Source organism: Acinonyx jubatus, chromosome A2, assembly GCF_027475565.1.
Source record: "Acinonyx jubatus isolate Ajub_Pintada_27869175 chromosome A2, VMU_Ajub_asm_v1.0, whole genome shotgun sequence".
NCBI lineage: Eukaryota > Metazoa > Chordata > Mammalia > Carnivora > Felidae > Acinonyx > Acinonyx jubatus.
In genome coordinates this window covers 155,468,777-155,488,122 of record NC_069383.1, presented here as the reverse complement: position 1 = coordinate 155,488,122, position 19,346 = coordinate 155,468,777, and the positions used below count along the sequence as shown (strand labels likewise).

The following is a 19,346-nucleotide window of genomic DNA, read 5'->3' as shown; positions in this document are numbered from 1 at the left end:
GATAAATATCCCAGCTCCCTCACCTTTATGTGGGAAGGCTCTGAAATGCATGTTCTAGGATATCTCCCAGGAGTACCCAATGGGATTGAGTCCCAGTTGTCCATGTTGGTAACTTTCTCTCTCCCCCTCCCTCTCCCCGCCTCTCTCTTTTAGAGGGAAGGGAAGGAACACAGGGAGAGGGAGAGAGAGAATCCTAAGTAGGCTGCCTTCCCGGGGGGGGGGGGAGTGCGATGTGGGACTCGATCTCACGACCCTGAGATCATGACCTGAGCAGAAATCAAACTGACTGAGCCACCCAGGTGCCCCAGTAACTTCCTCTTTAACACACCGCTTACTGGCTGCCTTCTCTTCTCTGTCTCACCTCCCTACTGTCCTACTGATGTGTCTTGGGGTCGCCTCCCAGAAAAACTACTTGCCCTCAAATTTTTTGTCTCAGGATCTGTTTACAGGAGATCCCAAACTAAGACATATGTATAATTCAGCTCTTGGGGCTCATCTCCTTAAAGACAGGAGCCACAAGTCTGATGAGCCACGCAGACTCAAGCGAGACTCACCAGTGGGAAATGACAGTTGCTGTCTCTTATAATCACATGGGGATTTTCAATTATTTCAATGTCACTTTATAGAATTTCTTAATCCTCTGTGTTTTTTTTAACCTTAAAAATTGTGAAATATAATGCACATATAGAAAAGAGCACACACACACATGTATCACATGATCCATAATTATTAAATGGTTGGTGAGATCATTAGTCTGTAGACATTATCCCAGAAGCTCTTTCCAATTGCAAACCACCTTCTCCCCCAGAGGTAACCGTGATCCTTTTAGGATAAGCAATTCCTGATTATCTTTATAGTTTTACCACCTAAGTATGCAACCCCTGAGAACATGGTTTAGTTGTGTCTGTTTTTAGATTTTTTAAAGTTTATTTATTTTGAGAGAGAGAGAGTGCAGGCAGCGGAGGAGCAGAGAGAGAGGGAGAGAGACTCCCAAGCACTGCCAGTGCAGAGCCTGATGCAGGGCTTGAACTCCCAAACCGCAAGGACATGATGGGAGCTGAAAAAAAGGGTTGGGCGATTAACTGACTGAGCCACCCAGGTGCCCCAGTTGTGTCTGTTTAAAAAAAAAAATTTTAATGTTTATTTATTTTTGAGGGGGGGCAGAGAGAGGGGGAGACACAGAATCCGAAGCAGGCTCCAGGCTCTGAGGTGTCAGCACAGAGCCTGAGGTGGGGCTGGAACTCATGAACCGTGAGATCAGGACCTGAGCCAAATTCAGGCGCTTAACAGACTGAGCCACGCAGGCGCCCCAAGTTGTGTCTGTTTTTAAACTTGATATAGATGGAACCACATTCTATTCCACACCTTCACTCCGAAAGCTATGATAACAGAGGCTTCACCACCTAGTAGCTACACCTTCTGGAGTATGTTGCTTCCTCATCACCCTGGAAGATCCAATGTGGGATTTTCTATGCCTCATCCCAGAAAAGTAGTGTTGCTTTTAATGACCCCTCAGTGGGAAAAACCTCGATATGCATTAACTGTACGAGAATGGAGAAGTCAAGTGTAGAACAGTCACGCAAGAGAATATTATACAGCAATGAAAGTAAGGTCCGACTCATAGATGCAATGATGAATGAAAGAAAGACGTGTTTTATGTTTTCAAACCCATTCTACCTTGCCTTCTGCCATCTTTAAATAGGAGAGGTCAGAGATTTCCACCCGGTGTTATTTTCATCAACCCCAAATGGAACCCCCATGCCCATTAAGCACTTACCCCCCCCCCCCCCTTCTTTGTACGGAATCATACAGCATGTAGCCCTTTGGGTCTGACCTCTTTCATTCAGTGCGATGTTTCGAGGCTCACCCATGTTGCAACACCACAGAGTCAGTATTCAGATTTCAGCTCAAACACTGAATTCTTAGAGGCCACCCTGACCTTTCCGTGTAAAGCAACAAGCTTTCTGCCATCGCTTACTTCCATCACTTGAGTGTATTTTTCCCATTACAAAAAAAAATTTTTTTTTTAATGTTCATTTTTGAGAGACAGAGAGACAGAGCATGAGCGGGGGTGGGGCAGAGAGAGAGAGAGAGAGAGAGAGAGAGAGGGAGACACAGAATCGGAAGCAGGTTTCAGGCTCTGAGCTGCCAGCACGGAGCCCGATGCGGGGCTCGAACCCACCAACCTTGAGATCATGACCTGAGTCGACGTCGGACGCTCAACCAACTGAGCCACCCAGGCACCCCTCCCATTTTTTTAAAGAGTATTTATCATCCCCCCAGAGGGGCTGACACAGGGCTGGCTGGAGGAATTAAATGTACACGTTGTACCTGGTTGGTTAGGGCCATGAGGACAGCAAAACTGGACAGGTGAGTGGAGTTGCATATGGTGTGACTTTTGTTTGCTTGTATCAGGAAACAGCCGTCGCTGGACCACTGGCCGCCCTCGTTCGTGCTTTTCCAGTAGACGCAGATGGCCTTTTCACTGCTGGGCTTCATCTGAAAGTAGAAGGGGCTCGTCACGTTCTTCCTTGGGACGGACAACTCTCAGCGTGTGGGTCTACACTGGGGTGGCAAGTGAACAGACACGTGGCTGCTTAGAAGTGACTCAGGCGATTTTTGGGGCGCCTGGGTGGCGCAGTCGGTTGAGCGTCCGACTTCAGCCAGGTCACGATCTCGCGGTCCGTGAGTTCGAGCCCCGCGTCGGGCTCTGGACTGATGGCTCGGAGCCTGGAGCCTGTTTCCGATTCTGTGTCTCCCTCTCTCTCTGCCCCTCCCCCGTTCATGCTCTGTCTCTCTCTGTCCCAAAAATAAATAAACGTTGAAAAAAAAAATTAAAAAAAAAAGAAGTGACTCAGGCGATTTTTATTCTAACTGAAGAGGACGCCTGTTCCCATAGTCGCAGCGCTGTTGGGGTTCCATGTGACACGAAACAAAATCAAGGCTCTCTGGGGGGCCAGAATTTTACAGGACGTCATTGGTTTCAGGACTTTATCTGCCACCAGGAAGTCAAACAAACAAACAAAAGTAAATAAAAGAGGGGCACCTGGATGGCTCCGTGGGTTAAGCGTTTGACTCTTGATCCCGGCTCAGGTCTTGATCTCACGGTTGGTGAGTTTGAGCCCACGTCGGGCTCTGCGTTAACATGAGAGCCGGCTTGGGATTCTCTCTGTCCCTCTCTCTCTCAAAATAAATACATAAACTTAAATAAAATAAAATAAAATAAAATAAAATAAAATAAAATAAAATCAAGTATCTATGGCTCATAGAGTTTTCTCCTAAACACTCCCGAAGGCAAATTTCCATGATGCCTTCATACCAGTTCTGTCCCTGACCCCTTGTAAAGCAACTGCTCATGCAATGAGACGGGGAAGTTTAGGAAAGAAATGTCGCCAGGAGAGAGAGAACAGAATCAGCCTTCCACCTCTTCTTTTTCTCCCAAGGGTTTCCAGAGCATCACTTCATGGGGCCAAGGAGACGAGGCAAATGCTCTCCTGTTGGGAGGCTGTATCTCCTTTGATAATTCGCTAGACCATCTCTAGATGCCATATATCAAAAATTCCACACTTAGATTTTAGGCCTCGGGTAGGCGAAACCGACATGTCCCCACTTTCTCCCCCTCAATTCTTATTTTCTTTAAAATTAAAAAATAAGTTTATATATCTTTGCCAGCTTTCTTGAGATATAATTGACATATAAATTACATAAGTGTAAGGTATTCAACATAATTATTTGATCTATGCATACGCCGCACAACAAAGTTAATTAACATCCATCACCTCACGTAGTTGTAATTTTTATTTTGTGGTGAGGACTTAAAATCTACTGTCTTAGCAACTTTTTTTTTTTTTTTACATTTATTTATTTTTGAGAAGAGAGAGACAGAACATGAGCGGGGGAGAAGAGAGAAAGAGGGAGACACAGAATTTAAAACAGGCTCCAGGCTCTGAGCTGTCAGCACAGAGCCCGATGTGGGGCTCGAACTCACGAACTGTGAAATCACGACCTGAGCCGAAGTCGGAGGCTTAACTGACTGTGCCACCCAGGTGCCCCATCAGAGACTCTTAAATACAAAGAATTAACTGAGGGTGGCTGGAGGGGTTGTGGGTGGGGGGTGGGCCAAATGGGTAAGGGGCATTAGGGAAGACACTTGTTGGGATGAGCACTGGGTGTTATACATGGGGGGTGAATCACTAGAATCTACTAAAATCATTACAGCACTCTCTGCTAACTAACTTGCATGTAAATTCAAAAATAAAATAAAATTCCAAGTCCTATGCTTAACCAACCGAGCCACCCAGGCACCCCCAAATTATTATTATTATTTTTTCAGATTAAAAAAAAGGAGGGGTGCCTGGGTGGCTCAGCCGGTTAAGCGTCTGACTTCGGCTCAGGTCATGATCTCACGCTTCGTGGGTTCGAGCCCTGCATCGGGCTCTGTGCTGAACGCTTGCTCAGAGCCTGGAGCCTGTTTCGGATTCTGTGTCTCCTTCTCTCTCTGCCCCTCCTCCACTCTCACTCTGTCTCTCAAAAATAAATAAATGTAAAAAAAAAAAGTAATCTCTACCCTGAACGTGGGGTTCAGACCCACAACCCCGAGATCAAGAGGCGTAGGCTACACCGACTGAGCCAGCCAGCAGCCCCCGAAAAATTATTAATGAGCTGCTTTGCATGGTGGTTTTCTTAGGACGGGTTCAAACTCTGGAAATACCGAGTCTAAATCCAGAAACACTACATCTTCTGAATCTCAATTCAGACCCACCACGTTTCACGAGGCTCCTGGCTACGGTATTCAACGGTACAGTCCAGAAGCCCAGACCGGGGAGGGAGTGCACATTGTTTGGTCCACCTCCAAGACCCCCTAAGCACGCTCAAAGAGCAGCTCTGACCCACCTTCACGTGCTGAAAACTCAGAATCACAGACTTGGGGAGAGATGTATTCCTTTCGGGTCCAATAGCGGCACTCACTACCTGAGAGTTCAGGTAAACTCGGTCTTTGCCATTTGCCTCTTCAAAGAACGTTGCGTTTATGATGTTTCCAAGAGAAGAGTATGAAATAAAGGCAATTGCGGTGGGACCTGAGGAATCGGAGAAATGAGAGTCTGAAAAAAAATGCCACCGTTCCTTCCCCACACCTATGATGCATGCGCACACACACGCACGTGTGCATATACACAGGTATACGTGTGCACGCATAGTCACATACCTGAGCGCGAGTGCAATAGAGATTCTCACTGTCTCTCCCTTTTCCACCTCTGACACAGACTTCGTGTTTTTGGCCCTGAACCCTTTTTCTGGACTGAATAGGGGAAAACTTGGGGGAAGAACTGGATGGACCGAGAGAGGTTAAGCTGATTTGTGTAAGAGAGGACACTGCTGGCCTTAGGAGAAAATGATATCAAAGTTGGGGGGAGGGGGCAAGAAGAGGCTGATGGGATTTTGAGGGAGGAGGAGAGGAGAGAGGTGGGTCAGCCTCGAAGAGGAGGAAACTCAGCAAGTTGGGTAGGTCTTATGTGGTGTCATTCCACTTCCTCTGCTGCCTCCTGGAGACTTCCAGAAAGACTGGCTTATTTTTCAAGACTTGGAGCATTTGCTTTGCATTCCTTTTGGATGAAGAATAATGTTGAGACTGGACTTAAGGAAATCCGTTAATAGTTGGGTTACACATATGTCTATCTCTTTGTATGTATGAATGTAATCATCTCCTTCCGTATATTATATATGTAAACCAGATCTAGAAATAGTGTATATAGAAATCATAATATGGGGAGCCTGGGAGGCTCAGTCGGTTGAGTGTCCGACTTCGGCTCAGGTCATGATGTCGCAGTCTGTGAGTTCAAGCCCTGCGTCGGGCTCTGTGCGGACAGCTCAGAGCCTGGAGCCTGCTTCGGATTCTGTGTCTCCCTCTCTCTCTGCTCCTCCCCTGCTTGTCTCTGTCTTTGTCTCTCTCTCAAAAATAAATAAATATTGAAAAAAAAAAGAGATCATAATATACCCATACCTCTATCTATTCACATAGTCAGTTTTCTTTGATGGAATGCCTATTATGTTCCAGACACTATTCTGGAGATACAGTGGGGGACGGGATAAACCACTTCTTAGGGATCTTACTTTCTGGTCCAGGAGAGAAGCAAACAAACATAAACAAACCAATAAAAGCCTGTGTCACAGGATGATTGGTCCTACGGAGAAAATTAAGTGAGGTGAGGGGACAGGCAGATTTGGCGGATGCTATTTCAGACAGTTTTCAGACAGCAGAGTGACGGCAGGGAGGGCCATGTGGGCATCGACAGAAGAGAATGTGCCCAGCTGGTTCAGGGAACAGGGAGGAGGTCAGTGTGGCTGAAGAGGGGTGTGTAGGGTGGAGAGTGTGTGTGGGGGAGGGGTGAGGGCAGGGGTGATGGGGCAGATCCTGCAGGGCCTTATAAGCCTTGAGGAGGGCTTTTGCTTTTATTTTAAGACAGTGGTTGGGGCGGCTGGGTGAAGAAAAAAGTGGCTGACTCTTGATTTCAGCTCAGGTCATGATCTCAGGGTTCATGGGTTCGAGCTCTGTGTGGGGCTCTGCACTGGCAGGGTGGAGCCTGCTTGGGATTCTCTCTATCTCTGCCCTTTCCCCCCACCTCTCTCTCTCTCTCTAAAAGAAAAAAAAAGATCTTTTATTTTAAGCTAGTGGAAAGGCACTAAAGGATGTTAAGCAAAAGAATGCCATAATTTAACATACTTTATTTAATAGGCTAAAAATCAAAATGCACATGATATATTTATATCATGTATTTATAACTATTATACAGTGGAAGGACATGTATATGGCATATATCAATAGGATGGGCCAAATCGTGTCCCCCCTACCCCCCCAAATTCATTAAGTTCAAGTCCTTCAGAATGTGACTGTTTGAAGACAGGGCCTTTATAAAGATGGGGCCAGAGGAGGGAGGACCTGACTTTGGTGCCGTGATGGAAATAGGCAATCCTGGGAGGCATCACGGAGGGGGTGAGAGCTGAGCCACATTGAAGAGTAAAGAAGAACTCTGGACACGCAAAGAGAGACCGGAGACGTGCACTCACAGGGAAAAGACTGTGTGAAGACAGAGAAGGTGGCCATCTGCCAAGGAGAGAGGCCTCAGAAGAAACCCACCCTGCCTGCGCCTTGATCTCAGACTTGTAGCCTCCAGAACTGTGAGAAAATAAGTTTCTCTTGTTTATATAAAAGGAGAAAACAAATGCATTTGTAGTTAGCCTGAATATAATGGATTACGGGCTATAGTATGGGTTATACAGCACCTGCTCTTATGCTTGGAAACGGCCTAGTTTTGGGCAGAGGTATTCTGGTTACGAGCAAAATCGCAAGCCGAAAAGAGAAGGGTGGCTGTACTTTTCCAAGGTCAGCCTCTGTGGCCTGGGTTTGTTCTCTGAGATGTTTTACAGGGGAGCTGGTGTCATGTGACTGTCTCGAATTACCTGGGACAGTCCCGGCTCACCTCCGGTGGGTGTCTTCGGGGCGAGTTGGTAACACCCCCCTTCGATCTTAAAGTTGTTGCTCTTTGAAGGTCATTTATAAGGTCGCTCTAGATGAGCATTTCTCAGTTGGTGGGGGCGGGGGGGAGTGGCAATTCTGCCCCCTCTTGGGACATTGGGCAATGTCTGGAGGCATGTTTGGTTGTCGCACTGGGTGACGGCTACTGACGTCTAGTGAAGCAAGGTGGGGGAGGGGCTGCTGCTCAACATCCCTACTGGACACAGGATGGCTCCCATGACAAAGAATAGACACAGCCTGAGGGACAGAGAAATGCCCCTCTCTGAGCTTGTCACACATCTGTCAATGGGTTCTTTTCTCTCATTGGGAATGTTGAGGCATCGCCCTAAATGTGGATTTAATTCAGCGAACATTTGTCCCTGTCCTCCAGGTGATGTGCCCCTCGTGGTGACTATAGAAAGAAATCATTCATGATTTTGGTCCTTATGGGGATTCCAGCACAGTGGGGGAGACAAAGACGTGTCAATCAAGACACAGCACAACACGTTAGATGCCAGGATGGGGTAGGTTCGAGATGCTGGGGGAACGTAGAGGAGGGAGGGTCAGATTTTGGTGCTGTGATGGAAGTGCGCAGTCCTGGGAGGCCTCATGGAGGAGGTGAGGGCTAGGCTGTGTTGAAGAGTAACAGTTCACCCAGTGGAGTGGTGGCTGGCATTCCTGGCAGAGGAACAGATAATGCAAATGTCCAGAGATGAGACTATGGGGCATCACTGGGGGAGGGTGAAGAGTCCCGTACTGGGCACCTCTAGGCCAGGGGCTCCTTGAGGCACATGCAATCACATTACGATGTCTGTAATTTACTTAAACAATTCAGCATGGGCAGCCGTTGTGGGCTGAGCTGTGTCGTCTCTGAATTCCTATGTGAAATCCTGACCCCCCCACGACCCCAGGATGCGATTAAAGAGCAAGCGGGACCACAGATGTGTTTTCGTCTGGCTTGCACTGGGAAGTCGTGCACACTCTCCACAAATCGTGAGTTTCAGAAGAACCTGGGGACAACGCCGGTGTGAATCACGTGGCTGGAGGTTGGCTTCTATCCTCCGCCTGGCCCGTTCTCGAACGGGGCAGATTCACGCGCTTATCTTTTTGGGGGAGGAGAGGAAGTAACAGGAACTAATTGCCTCACTTCCTCAGTTCAGCATGTGGTTAGTTGTCCACGTTTTGTTGCCTTTCCTTTGGGACTTTTGCTGACATTACAGACCAGCTGTACCCACCTTTACAGGATGGGATTTTAAGACCTCATTTATCACGTTACACCAGTTGTAACGCCATGGCAGCTATCGTAAGACCAAATTTGAAAACTGAAGGTATGGGGTGCCTGGGTGGCGCAGTCGGCTGAGCGTCCGACTTCAGCCAGGTCACAATCTCGCGGTCCGTGAGTTCGAGCCCCGCGTCGGGCTGTGGGCTGATGGCTCAGAGCCTGGAGCCTGTTTCCGATTCTGTGTCTCCCTCTCTCTCTGCCCCTCCCCCGTTCATGCTCTGTCTCTCTCTGTCCCAAAAATAAATAAACGTTGAAAAAAAAATTAAAAAAAAAAAAAAAAAAGAAAACTGAAGGTATTCGGGGCGCCTGGGTGGCTCAGTTGGTTAAGCATCTCCCTTGGGCTCAGGTCACGATCTCGCGGTTTGTGAGTTCGAGCCCTGTGTCGGGTTCTGTGCTGACGGCTCAGAGCCCGGAGCCTGCTTCGGATTCTGGGTCTCTCTCTCTTTCTGCCCCTCCCCTGCTCATGCTGTGTCTCTCTCTCTCTCAAAAATAAATAAACATTAAAAAAAAATTGAAGGTATTCATGCAACCAACCTGATTTTTGGTTTCTCTTGAAACACCAGAAAGTCTGGCAACACTGGGACAGTTAATAGTTTAACAATCCATTCCTGTGTACACAGGATTAGCAGGTGCTGTAGGTGCCTTGACTATTCCCTGGGCCCTCTTGGGTTTGAGAGAGAGAGAGAGAGAGAGAGAGAGAGCGAGCGCGCGCACACGAGCAGGGGAGAGGGCAGAGAGAGGGAAGGAGAGATTCCCAAGCAGGCTCCATACTCAGCAGAGGGCCTGATACAGGGCTTGATCCCATGACCCAGGGATCGTGACCTGAGCCGAATCAAGAGTCAGATGCTTAACTGACTGAGCCCCCCAGGCGCCCCGGGTTTCTTATCTGCTGATAGATTCTATTGCGAACAATTGTAACTCTCTGCCTGGGGGCATTCCCTGTAGGGAGTGTGTTTGATTTGTACACAGGGCAGAATGGGAGAGCTCGGTAGGGCGGGTCACAGTTACCACCTGCAGCAAATCTGCTCACTGACATACTGACACCTGTAGTGGCCGTCCCCTCTTCTCTGTCTCATTTCCTCTCTCTCCTACTGGGATGGTTAATTTTGTGTCAGTGTGGCTAGGCCATGCTACCCAGCTGTTGGGTCAAACATGAGTCCGGGTGTTGCCGTGAAGGTATTTTTCAGATGAGGGTAACATTTCCATCAGGAGACTTTGAATAAAGTAGATTACCCTCCATCACCCAATCAGTTGCAGGCCTTAAGACAAAGACTGACTTCTCCCAAACAAGAGGGTATTCTGTCTCTCGGCTGTCTTTGGTCTGTAGCTACATTAACTCTTCCTTGGGTCTCCGGCCTGCTGGCTAGAGTTTGGACTTGCTACCTTCCATAATCACATGAGCTAATTTCTTAAGATCTCTGTTTCTCTTTCTGCCCACACGCATATCCTATCGATTCTGTTACTGTGGAGAATGGTGACTAATCCGCCTACCGATGCCTCCTGGAATCACATCCCGAATACACTCCTTATGCTTCTCTCAGGGACTGCGTTTGGGTGAACCCCGTCGGAGACCTGGACAGAAAAGCCTCCAAATTGCAAAGAAGTGTCTTCCACACTGAAGAATAGAAAGCCTCCACTTTGGGGAGGTTTTTTTTTTTTTAAGGAAAAGACTCAAATGACACAGTCTTCGGGTAACAAACCAATTAGGAAAGACCTTATTGGCGACTCTCCCAAGGCTCACATAATGATGCTGATCTTTGTGTCTTAGAGGTTCTGAATGCAGCCACTACATGTACCTTTCACGTTTTCCTGCACGATGTCATTGCAACGGATGTCCACTGAGTTCATGTAGGTGTTCAAGCTGAAGACCTTTCCTTCTTCAGAGCAATTGTCTGTAACAACTAGAGTTTCAATAGCTGGTGAGAAAAACAACAGGCAAGTTTATCATTATTACAAGCTTTAAAAATGTGAATAGCAACATGAACAGGTCACATTTACTGAATGTCTAGAATGTTCCAGGCACTGTACATTGTCATATAATCCCATGAGGGACCATTATCCGAATGAGGAAACTGAAGTTAAGAAGTTAACTCCTTAACTCCTGAAAAACAAGTTCTTTTTTTTTTTTTATGTTTATTTCTGAGAGAGAGAGAGAGAACATAAGTGGGGGAAGGGCAGAAAAAGAGGGAGATACAGAATTCAAAGCAGGCTCCTAGCACAGAGACTGGGGGCTTGAACTCACAAACTGTGAGATTATGACCTGAGCTGAAGTCGGACGCTTAACTGACTGAGCCACCGAGACACCCCCTGAAATACAAGTCTGTAACTAACGTTCTCTAGCGATCATCTTTGAAGCAACAATTCTGTTCCTAGGAATTTTATTCTCAGAAAACGACATGGATGGGAGGGAAGATTTAGTTATGAGAAAGTTCATAGCAGCATAGGTGATAGCGTGGAAAACAGGAAGTGATCTAAATGTTCAACAAAGAGGAACTGATTCAATAATTGATGGCTTATCTCTATAATGGGGAACCATGCTTCCGATGAAACAGCAGAATTGCCATCAAGAAAAAAGCTCATGGAAATATTTAACTTAAACATTAGCAGATGGTTAAGGCTGGCTGTGGGTTAGAAATTGTTGAAGCTGGGTGATGGATACAGTTGGGTTCTTCCTGTATCTCCCCATTCATGGTATTATCCCCATTCACAGATGAGGGGAATGAAACCCATTGAGGTCAGGGCACCAGTTTCCCATCAGTTAGGACCTAGCCAGGTCAGGAAAGGTGAGAGCTACTTGTAGTCTGAAAAATGGTTTAATTCTGAATGAAATGAGCGAGTGAATGAATGAATGAACAAATTAATAAATGAATCCTGATTCCAGTTTCCCAAGAAGATGAGGCATTGGATTTTATTTTCTATTAAAAATTATTATTATTATTTTTATAGAGCATAAACTATCTCATCATGCAAATTGGTAAAACAGAATGTTTAGGTAGGCATACACAAATCCTCTGATATCCCTGAGCTGAATAAAAACACAGCAAACAGCATTTCTGGAGGCCAATGTGGTGATATGCATCAAAGTCTATAAAATGTTTCTTTTCTCCTTGACCTAATGATTCTTCGTCTATGAATTTATCCCAAGGAAATATCAAACAAATGTACACAGATAAATTTTCAATGGTCTTTTTCACGGGGTTCTTTGGCAACAACCCACATTTCCCAGAATGGGGAAATAAATATAGTACAAATAGATTATATACAGTGCAATTTGATAAACCGTTGAAGATAATAACGTAGGTAATGATGACGTATACCATTTACATGGAAATATGTTAGTGATGTAATGAGTGAAAACTGCATGCACAAAATCACACACCCAGGAAATATGTTTCTTCATCAGATGTGTACCTATGTGGCTATAGGATGGGAAGACCGGGCTGTGGGCAGATTTGGCTGGCCTAAATTCAGTTTGTTTGTGTGCTTTTTTTTCTATTTTTTAACAAATCTAATACTGGGTTTTGCTATGGTATTTTATAAAATAGTGAAATGAGTGCTAAAGTCAAGATGATATTTAACAATATCATCTCCTCACCTGGTTATACATATATATGACGAGGGTGATAAAAGTGTTTTTATTGAAAAAAATATGCAGTGAGATGTTCCTTCTGGGATGCTTTACATACTATCACTGTGACATGTGCCAGTAGCTATTGGACAAAAAAGCCCTACTCTTTGGGGTGCCTGGCTGGCTCCGTTGGTGGATGAAGCATGTGTCTCGTGATCTCAGAGTCGTGAGTCAGAGTCCCACACTGGGTATGGAGAATACTTAAAAATAAAATCTTAGGGGCGCCTGGGTGGCTCAGTAGGTTAAGCGTCTGACTTGGTTCCAGCTCAGGTCATGATCTCGCAGGTTCGCGAGTTCGAGCTTCCGTTGGGCTCCACACTGTTAGAGGGGAGCCTGCTTGGGATCCTTTCTCTCCCCCTTTATCTCTGCCCCGCCCCTGCTCATACCTGTGCGTGCTCTCTCTCTCAAAATAAAGAAACACACTTAAAAAAACAACAACCAAACTACTTTTAAGCCAAAATCCTAGACTCAGGATTGGAAACCATTGACCATCTTTTCTTTTTTCTTTTCCTTTCCTTTCCTTTCTTTTTTCTCTTTTCTCTTTTCCTTCCTCCCTTCCCTTCCCTTCCTTTTCCTTTCCTTTCTTTTCCCCTTCCCTTTCCCCTTCCCTTTCCCTTCCCTTTTCCTTTCTTCTTCTTCTTTCTTTCCCTTCCTTTTCTTTTCTTTTCTCTCTTTTCTCTTTTCTTTCCTCCCTTCCCTTTCCCTTCCTTTCCTAACAGCTCTATGGAGGTGTGATTAATGTACAACAAATTGCATATAAAACAGTGTACAATTTGATGAGTTTCATAGAGTGTGTATACAGCTGTGTGTATATGGTATGCACCTGTGATACTAACACCACAATCAAGGTACTGAACGTGCCTCTCATTCCCAACAGTCTCCTTAAATTGTCTCATGCTCTTTTACTCCTCTCTCCCCCTTCTCCTGTCACTATAGATTAGATTGTACTTTCTAGAATTCTATATAAATGGACTCAGGCAGTGTGTTTATTTACTTTTCTAACTGTGTAACCCAGACTCCAGCTTGTAATAGCCCCCGTGTGTATCAGGCCAGCTCCTCTTCTTACCCACAGTACTGTTGTGAATTTTCTGGATTTTTTGCTCTGGGGATTTCAAGGCAGTTTCTAGAACGCTCGATTCTACAGTCTGGAGAAGAGTTGTGGCCCAAGATGCGACTTCTCTCTTCTCTCCCATTGCCCATGGAGTGTCATTAGTGAGAAGTGACTCGAATTTCTCAACAACACGTTGCAGCTTTGGAGACACAAAGAATAAGAAAAAAAAAAATCTAATCTGATAGATCCCACACCCTGAAGGAAAGTAGAAAGCACGAGAAAGCAGGTTCTGGAGCCAGAGGACCCGGTTTGAATCTTGTCTCTGCCACTGACCAGCTGCATGAACTTGGAAAAATAACTCTATTGCTCTGTGCCTTGGTCTCCTCCTATAAGGATGGGGACAGTAAAAGAACGCCCTAGAGTTTTGGGGAAGATTAAATGAATAAGAGATGCCACCTTCGAAGAACAGTGTCTGTGCCCAGATGAGGATAGTTATTATGAACGTCTTTTACCATCAGGGGAGTGGTAAGCTTGTGAGGAATAAAACAGTGGTGCTCCAGTAGGGCGATTTTGGCCTCCCAGCGACATTTGGTGATGTCTAGAGACATCTGGATTGTCACCACCGAGGGATGCTCAGTGGGTGGGGGCCAGAGAAGCCGCTGAACACCCTAGAAGGCACAGGACAGCCCTCCCCCACACCGTGGTAAAGAATGACTCAGGCCCAGATGTCAGTGGTGCCAAAGCTGAGGAAAAGTGAAGTTGTTATAGCTCAAAAGATGTTCTAGGGGCACCTGGGTTCCCAGTTGGTTAAACTTCCCACTTCTGCTCAGGTCGTGGTCTCAAGGTTTGTGGGTTCAAGCTCCCCCATCAGGCTCTGCACTGACAGTGAGGAGCCTGCTTGGGATTCTCTCTCTCGGCTCCTTCCCCCTACCCTCTCAAAACAAATAAATAAATAAGCTGTCAAAAAAAAAAAAAGCCCTATGGGAATATGACTTCTAGCAGTTTCTTTCCTTGTGCAAAAACAAACAAACAAGGGGCGCCTGGGTGGCTCAGTCGGTTAAGTGGCCGACTTCGGCTCAGGTCATGATCTCACGGTCTGTGAGTTCGAGCCCCGTGTCGGGCTCTGTGCTGACAGCTCAGAGCCTGGGGCCTGTTTCAGATTCTGTGTCTCCCTCTCTCTGACCCTCCCCTGTTCATGCTCTGTCTCTGTCTCAAAAATAAATAAAATGTTAAAAAAAAATTAAAAAAAATTGAACAAACAAAACAAAACAAAACAAAAACCGAAAAACAAAAAGAAGAGGAAAAGAAAAGACATTCGTTCTAACTGGCCTTTTTAAATCAAGAAATTCATCTACGAAGTGAAACAAAGACATGAGACAGAGGGTGAAAAGAATGAAGGGCTGCGGTGGAATTTTATAAATATAGGTGTAACAAAATCGTAATATAGGCGGACTTGAAAGGCTATTTTTACGCGAATCCCCACATCCTTGTACTTAAAGCGTGGTCCTTGGACCGGCGGCATCAGCATCACCGGGCAGCCTGTTTGGAATGCAGACTCTTGGGGCATGAGTCCAAATCTGCATTTCACCCGGTTTCCCAGGGGATTTGTGGTACGGACGCACCTCAGAGATTGCAGGTTTGGTTCCAGACCCCAGTAGTAAAGTGAATAGCATGGTAAAGCTATTCAAATAAACTTTTTGGTTTCCCAGTACCTATAAAAGTTTTGCTTACACTATACTGTAGTCTATGAAGTGTGCAATAGCAGCATGTCTAAAAAATGTACAAGCCTCACGTCACCCAGTGCTCACCGCAAGTGCACTCCTTAATCTCCATCACCTATTTAACCCATGACCACCGGCTGATGTGTGGAATTGTCGAATCACTATCGTGTCCACCTAAAACGAATATAACACTGTATGTTCACTAACTGGCATTAAAATAAAAACTTTAAGGGCGCCCGGGTGGCTCAGTCAGTTAAGCATCTGACTTCAGCTCAGGTCATGATCTCGCGTTCCGTGGGTTCGAGCCCTGCTTTGGGCTCTGTGCTGTCAGCTCAGAGCCTGGAGCCTGCTTCAGGTTCTGTGTCTCCTTCTCTCTCTGTCCCTCCCCCGTTCACACTCTGACTCTCTCTCTCTCTCTCTCTCTCAAAAATAAATAAACATTAAAAAAAAAAGCCAACCAATCAATCAACACAAAAAGTGTGCCTTAAGTAAAGGCACATTTTTTACCTTAAGTAAAAAATACTTTATTGCTAAAAAATGCTAATCGTCCCCTGAGCTTTCAGCAGCTCATGATCACTGATCACAGATCAACATAACAGATGTAATAACAATGAAAAAGTTTGAAATACTGTGAAAATGATCAAAATGTGACACAAAGACACGAAGTGAGCAAATGCTGTTGGAAAAATGACGCCAACAGGCTTGTTCCGTGGGGGGGGGGACTCCCCAAACTTTCAATTTGTAAAAAACACGATACCTGCGAAGTGCAGTAAAATGAATCCCAACAACACGAGGTAGGCCTGCGTGTTCAGTTACTAGACAGTAAAACCCATCAGGACAGGGACTTTGTCTTCTTTACGAAACAGTCCCTGGCGGAGGTAGGTGCTCAGAGTTCGTTGGCGGCGTGGATGCTCTTAGGAGGACAATGCAACCGCACCGAAGAGTTATAAGCAGAGTGATCTATAAAAAAGGGCTGCAGGAACATTCAGAACCAGGGTTCGAGCAAATCTTTTTAAGGTTTGGCTCCTTTGGTCTGAGCTTTGTGGAAATCCTGAGCTGAGTTTGCTAGTTTACAAGCAGCCTCCATAGAAAACATACCTCTGTCCACTAAATGACAGCTGAGATGTTCGTGGTTGACACTCATTCGTACAGGGTAGGCACCAGAGCATCTGCCCTTCAGAATTGCTATTGTGGGGCGCCCGGGTGGCTCCGTCGGTTAAGCGTCCGACTTCGGCTCGCGGTCCGTGAGTTCGAGCCCCCCGTCAGGCTCTGTGCTGACAGCGCAGAGCCTGGAGCCTGTTTCAGATTCTGTGTCTCCCTCTCTCTCTGACCCTCCCCCGTTCATGCTCTGTCTCTCTCTGTTTCAAAAAAAATAAATAAACGTTAAAAAAAAAAAAAGAATTCCTATTGTAGTGTCTGATCCAGCGAGAGGACTTTGCACCTTTTTCCGGCAACGCATTTTGTTAACTGGGATGTACTTTGGACAACACGAAATGCACCCTCTTAAAGTATACGGTGCGGGGCAACTTAGTATATGCACGAGGTGGTGCAACCACCACCTCTGTGTAGTTCCAAAACATTTCCAGCATCCCAAGATAAAACCCATGAAGCGATCACTCCCCACACCTCCTCCCCCCAGCCTCTGGACACCGCTAATCTGCTTTAGTGGATGTGCCTGTCCTGGACGTTTCATAGGAATGGAACCTTACATTACGTGACCTTTCGTGTCTGGCTTCCTTCACCCAGCATGATGGTTTCAAGGTCTACCCACGTTGTAACGTGAATCAGAGCTTTACTCCTTTTTATGACTCAATAACATTCTACCCGGGGGATCTACTTTTAAAAATCCATTCATCTATTGATGGACACTTGGGCTGTTTCTTCCTTTTGACTACTGTGAATAGTGTGCTATGAACATAGGTGTGCAAGTGTCTGAGTCTCTGCCTTCAGTTTCCTTGGGTATATTCCTAGGAGTAGAATTTCTGGGTCATATGGTAATTCTATGTTCACCTTTTTTTAAATTTTATTTTAGAGAGAAAGAGAGAGAGAGAGAGAGAGCGAGCAGGGGAGACAGGGAGAGGGAGACAGAGAATCTCAATCAGGGTGGAGCCCCCCACATGGGGTTCAGTCCCACAACCCCGCGATCATGACCTGAGCTGAAATCAAGAGCTGGATATTCAACTGATTGAGCCATCTAGGTGCCCCGCTATGTTTCACGTTTTGAGGAAATGGGCAATGAAACTTCATAATGAAATGTTCCTGTTACATGATAATTACACGATTATTTGTTCACTACTTCAGTGAACACTTGTTGCACTCCCAGTGCGGGCTTGGGCTGATTCCTGCCCTCAAGAAGCTCACTGTCTAGGTGGTGACAACACATGACTGTGACTGTTGTGGGCCCACCAGAGATAACAATGGAGAACCTGGACGGAAGAAGGTATACTATGGACCAGGCACTCTGCTAAGTACTCCACATGTATTATTTCATTTAACCTTTCCATCCTTCCAAGGAGGTAGAGGCCATTATTACCCCATCTTACAGATGAGTAAATCAGTCTTGGAGAGTGTGATGGTTAATTTTATGTGTCAACTTGGCTGGGTCAGAGAGTACCCAGTTATATTTGGTCAAGCATGACCCTTGGTGTGTCTGTGAGAGTGTTTCTGGATGAAATGAACATTTGGATGCGTAGATGGACTGATTGCCCTCCCCAACGTGAGTGGGCCTCGTCCAATTGGTTGAGGGCCTGAATAGAACAAGATGTCTGAGCAAGAGGGAACTTTCTTCTGCCTGACTGCCTGCTTGACTGCCTTGAGCTGGGACAGAGGTTTTGTTTCCTTCATGCTTGCCTGAAACGTCAGCTCTTCTGGGTCTCAGGCCTCTGGGTTTGAAGTAGAACAACATCATTGGATGTCCTGAATCTCTGGCTTGTTTACTGCGTATCTTGGGACATGTGGGGCTCCATAATCGCATGAACCAGTTCCTTATAACATATCTCTTTCTTCTGGGTCCCCTGTTGGTTCTGTTTCTCTGGAGATCCCTGGCTAATACAGAAAGGTTGTGTCATTTTGCCCATGTCACTTGCCACTGAAGTGCTGAGATTTGAACCTCTGACTGTACTTCTGACCTCCCCATCCCTCCAGCAGAAGAACCTGGGGAAGGGGGTATTAACTCATATGGGAGGGCTTATGGAGGCCATCCAGGAGGATGTGATGCTTGAATTGAGTCTTGAGCAGAGAAGAGAGGAAGGAAGCCAGCCAGGTGAGGTACTGGGAACAGAGTTTCAGGTAGAGACAGCAGCATGTACCTGGAGGCCTGGAGCTTGGAGGTCAAGGTGTGAGCAGTCCCTCTGGAGTAGAGCAGGGTGAGGGTGGGGAGTGGGGAGAGGAAGGGACCAGCCCATTCTGCTAGATGATAGATTCTCAGAGACATGGGTCCTTCCTTTGTTAACATTCAGAGTCCATTTACAGACGCTAAGTGATTGCTACCTAAAAGGCACTCTCTTGGTCTGTCTCGTGTAATTGCCTCCAGTATCCATTCCCCTCCCCCTTCCTTTTATTTAAAAAATTTTTTTTAAGTTTATTTATTTATATTGAGATTGAAAGAGAGAGAGAGAGAGAGTGAGCAGGGGAGAGGCAGAGAGAGAGAGAGAAAGAAAGAGAGAGAGAGAGAAAGAGAGAGAGAGAGAGAGAAAGGGAGAGAGAGAATCCCAAGCAGGCTCTGCACTGTCATCACAGAGCCCTATGTGGACGGGAACTCACGAGGCATGAGATCATGACCTGAGCTGAAACCAAGAGCCAGATACTTAACTGACGGAGCCACCCAGGCGCCCCTCCCCCTTCTTTTTAATAATTGAATGGATTCCTCAGATTTTATATGGACCATGTTCTCCGTCTGAAGGCCACATTGTCCCAGCCTCCCTTGCAGCTAGTTTTTGGCCGGGCTACCTTCAGCTTCTGGATTGTTGCTTTCAGACAGCTCTCCAAGGAAATGATCACAACTTCATTAGCGTATTATAGAATGAGTAGATGTATCCCTTTTCCCAACTCTTCCCTCTTCACCCTGTGCTCCAGACAAATTGCCCTGGACTCTATCTCCCCACCACCCACCAATACAAATGCAGCTTTGGAGCAACCTGTTTTAGGTCATA

The 19,346-nt window shown here is 46.1% G+C and overlaps 1 protein-coding gene across 1 annotated transcript in view; it reads right to left on the bottom strand.

Annotated features, from left to right (window-relative positions):
* The window catches only part of ADGRE3 (adhesion G protein-coupled receptor E3), a 48,454-nt gene that overhangs the window by 11,181 nt on the left and 17,927 nt on the right, over positions 1-19,346 (bottom strand). Inside the window, exons 6-9 of the mRNA XM_027050393.2 lie at positions 13,490-13,673; positions 10,592-10,711; positions 4,894-5,078; positions 2,332-2,499 (exon numbers count right to left, since the gene is read on the bottom strand). Of these exons, the coding sequence (XP_026906194.2) occupies positions 2,332-2,499; positions 4,894-5,078; positions 10,592-10,711; positions 13,490-13,673 (657 nt within the window). The remainder of the gene's footprint in view (positions 1-2,331; positions 2,500-4,893; positions 5,079-10,591; positions 10,712-13,489; positions 13,674-19,346) is intronic.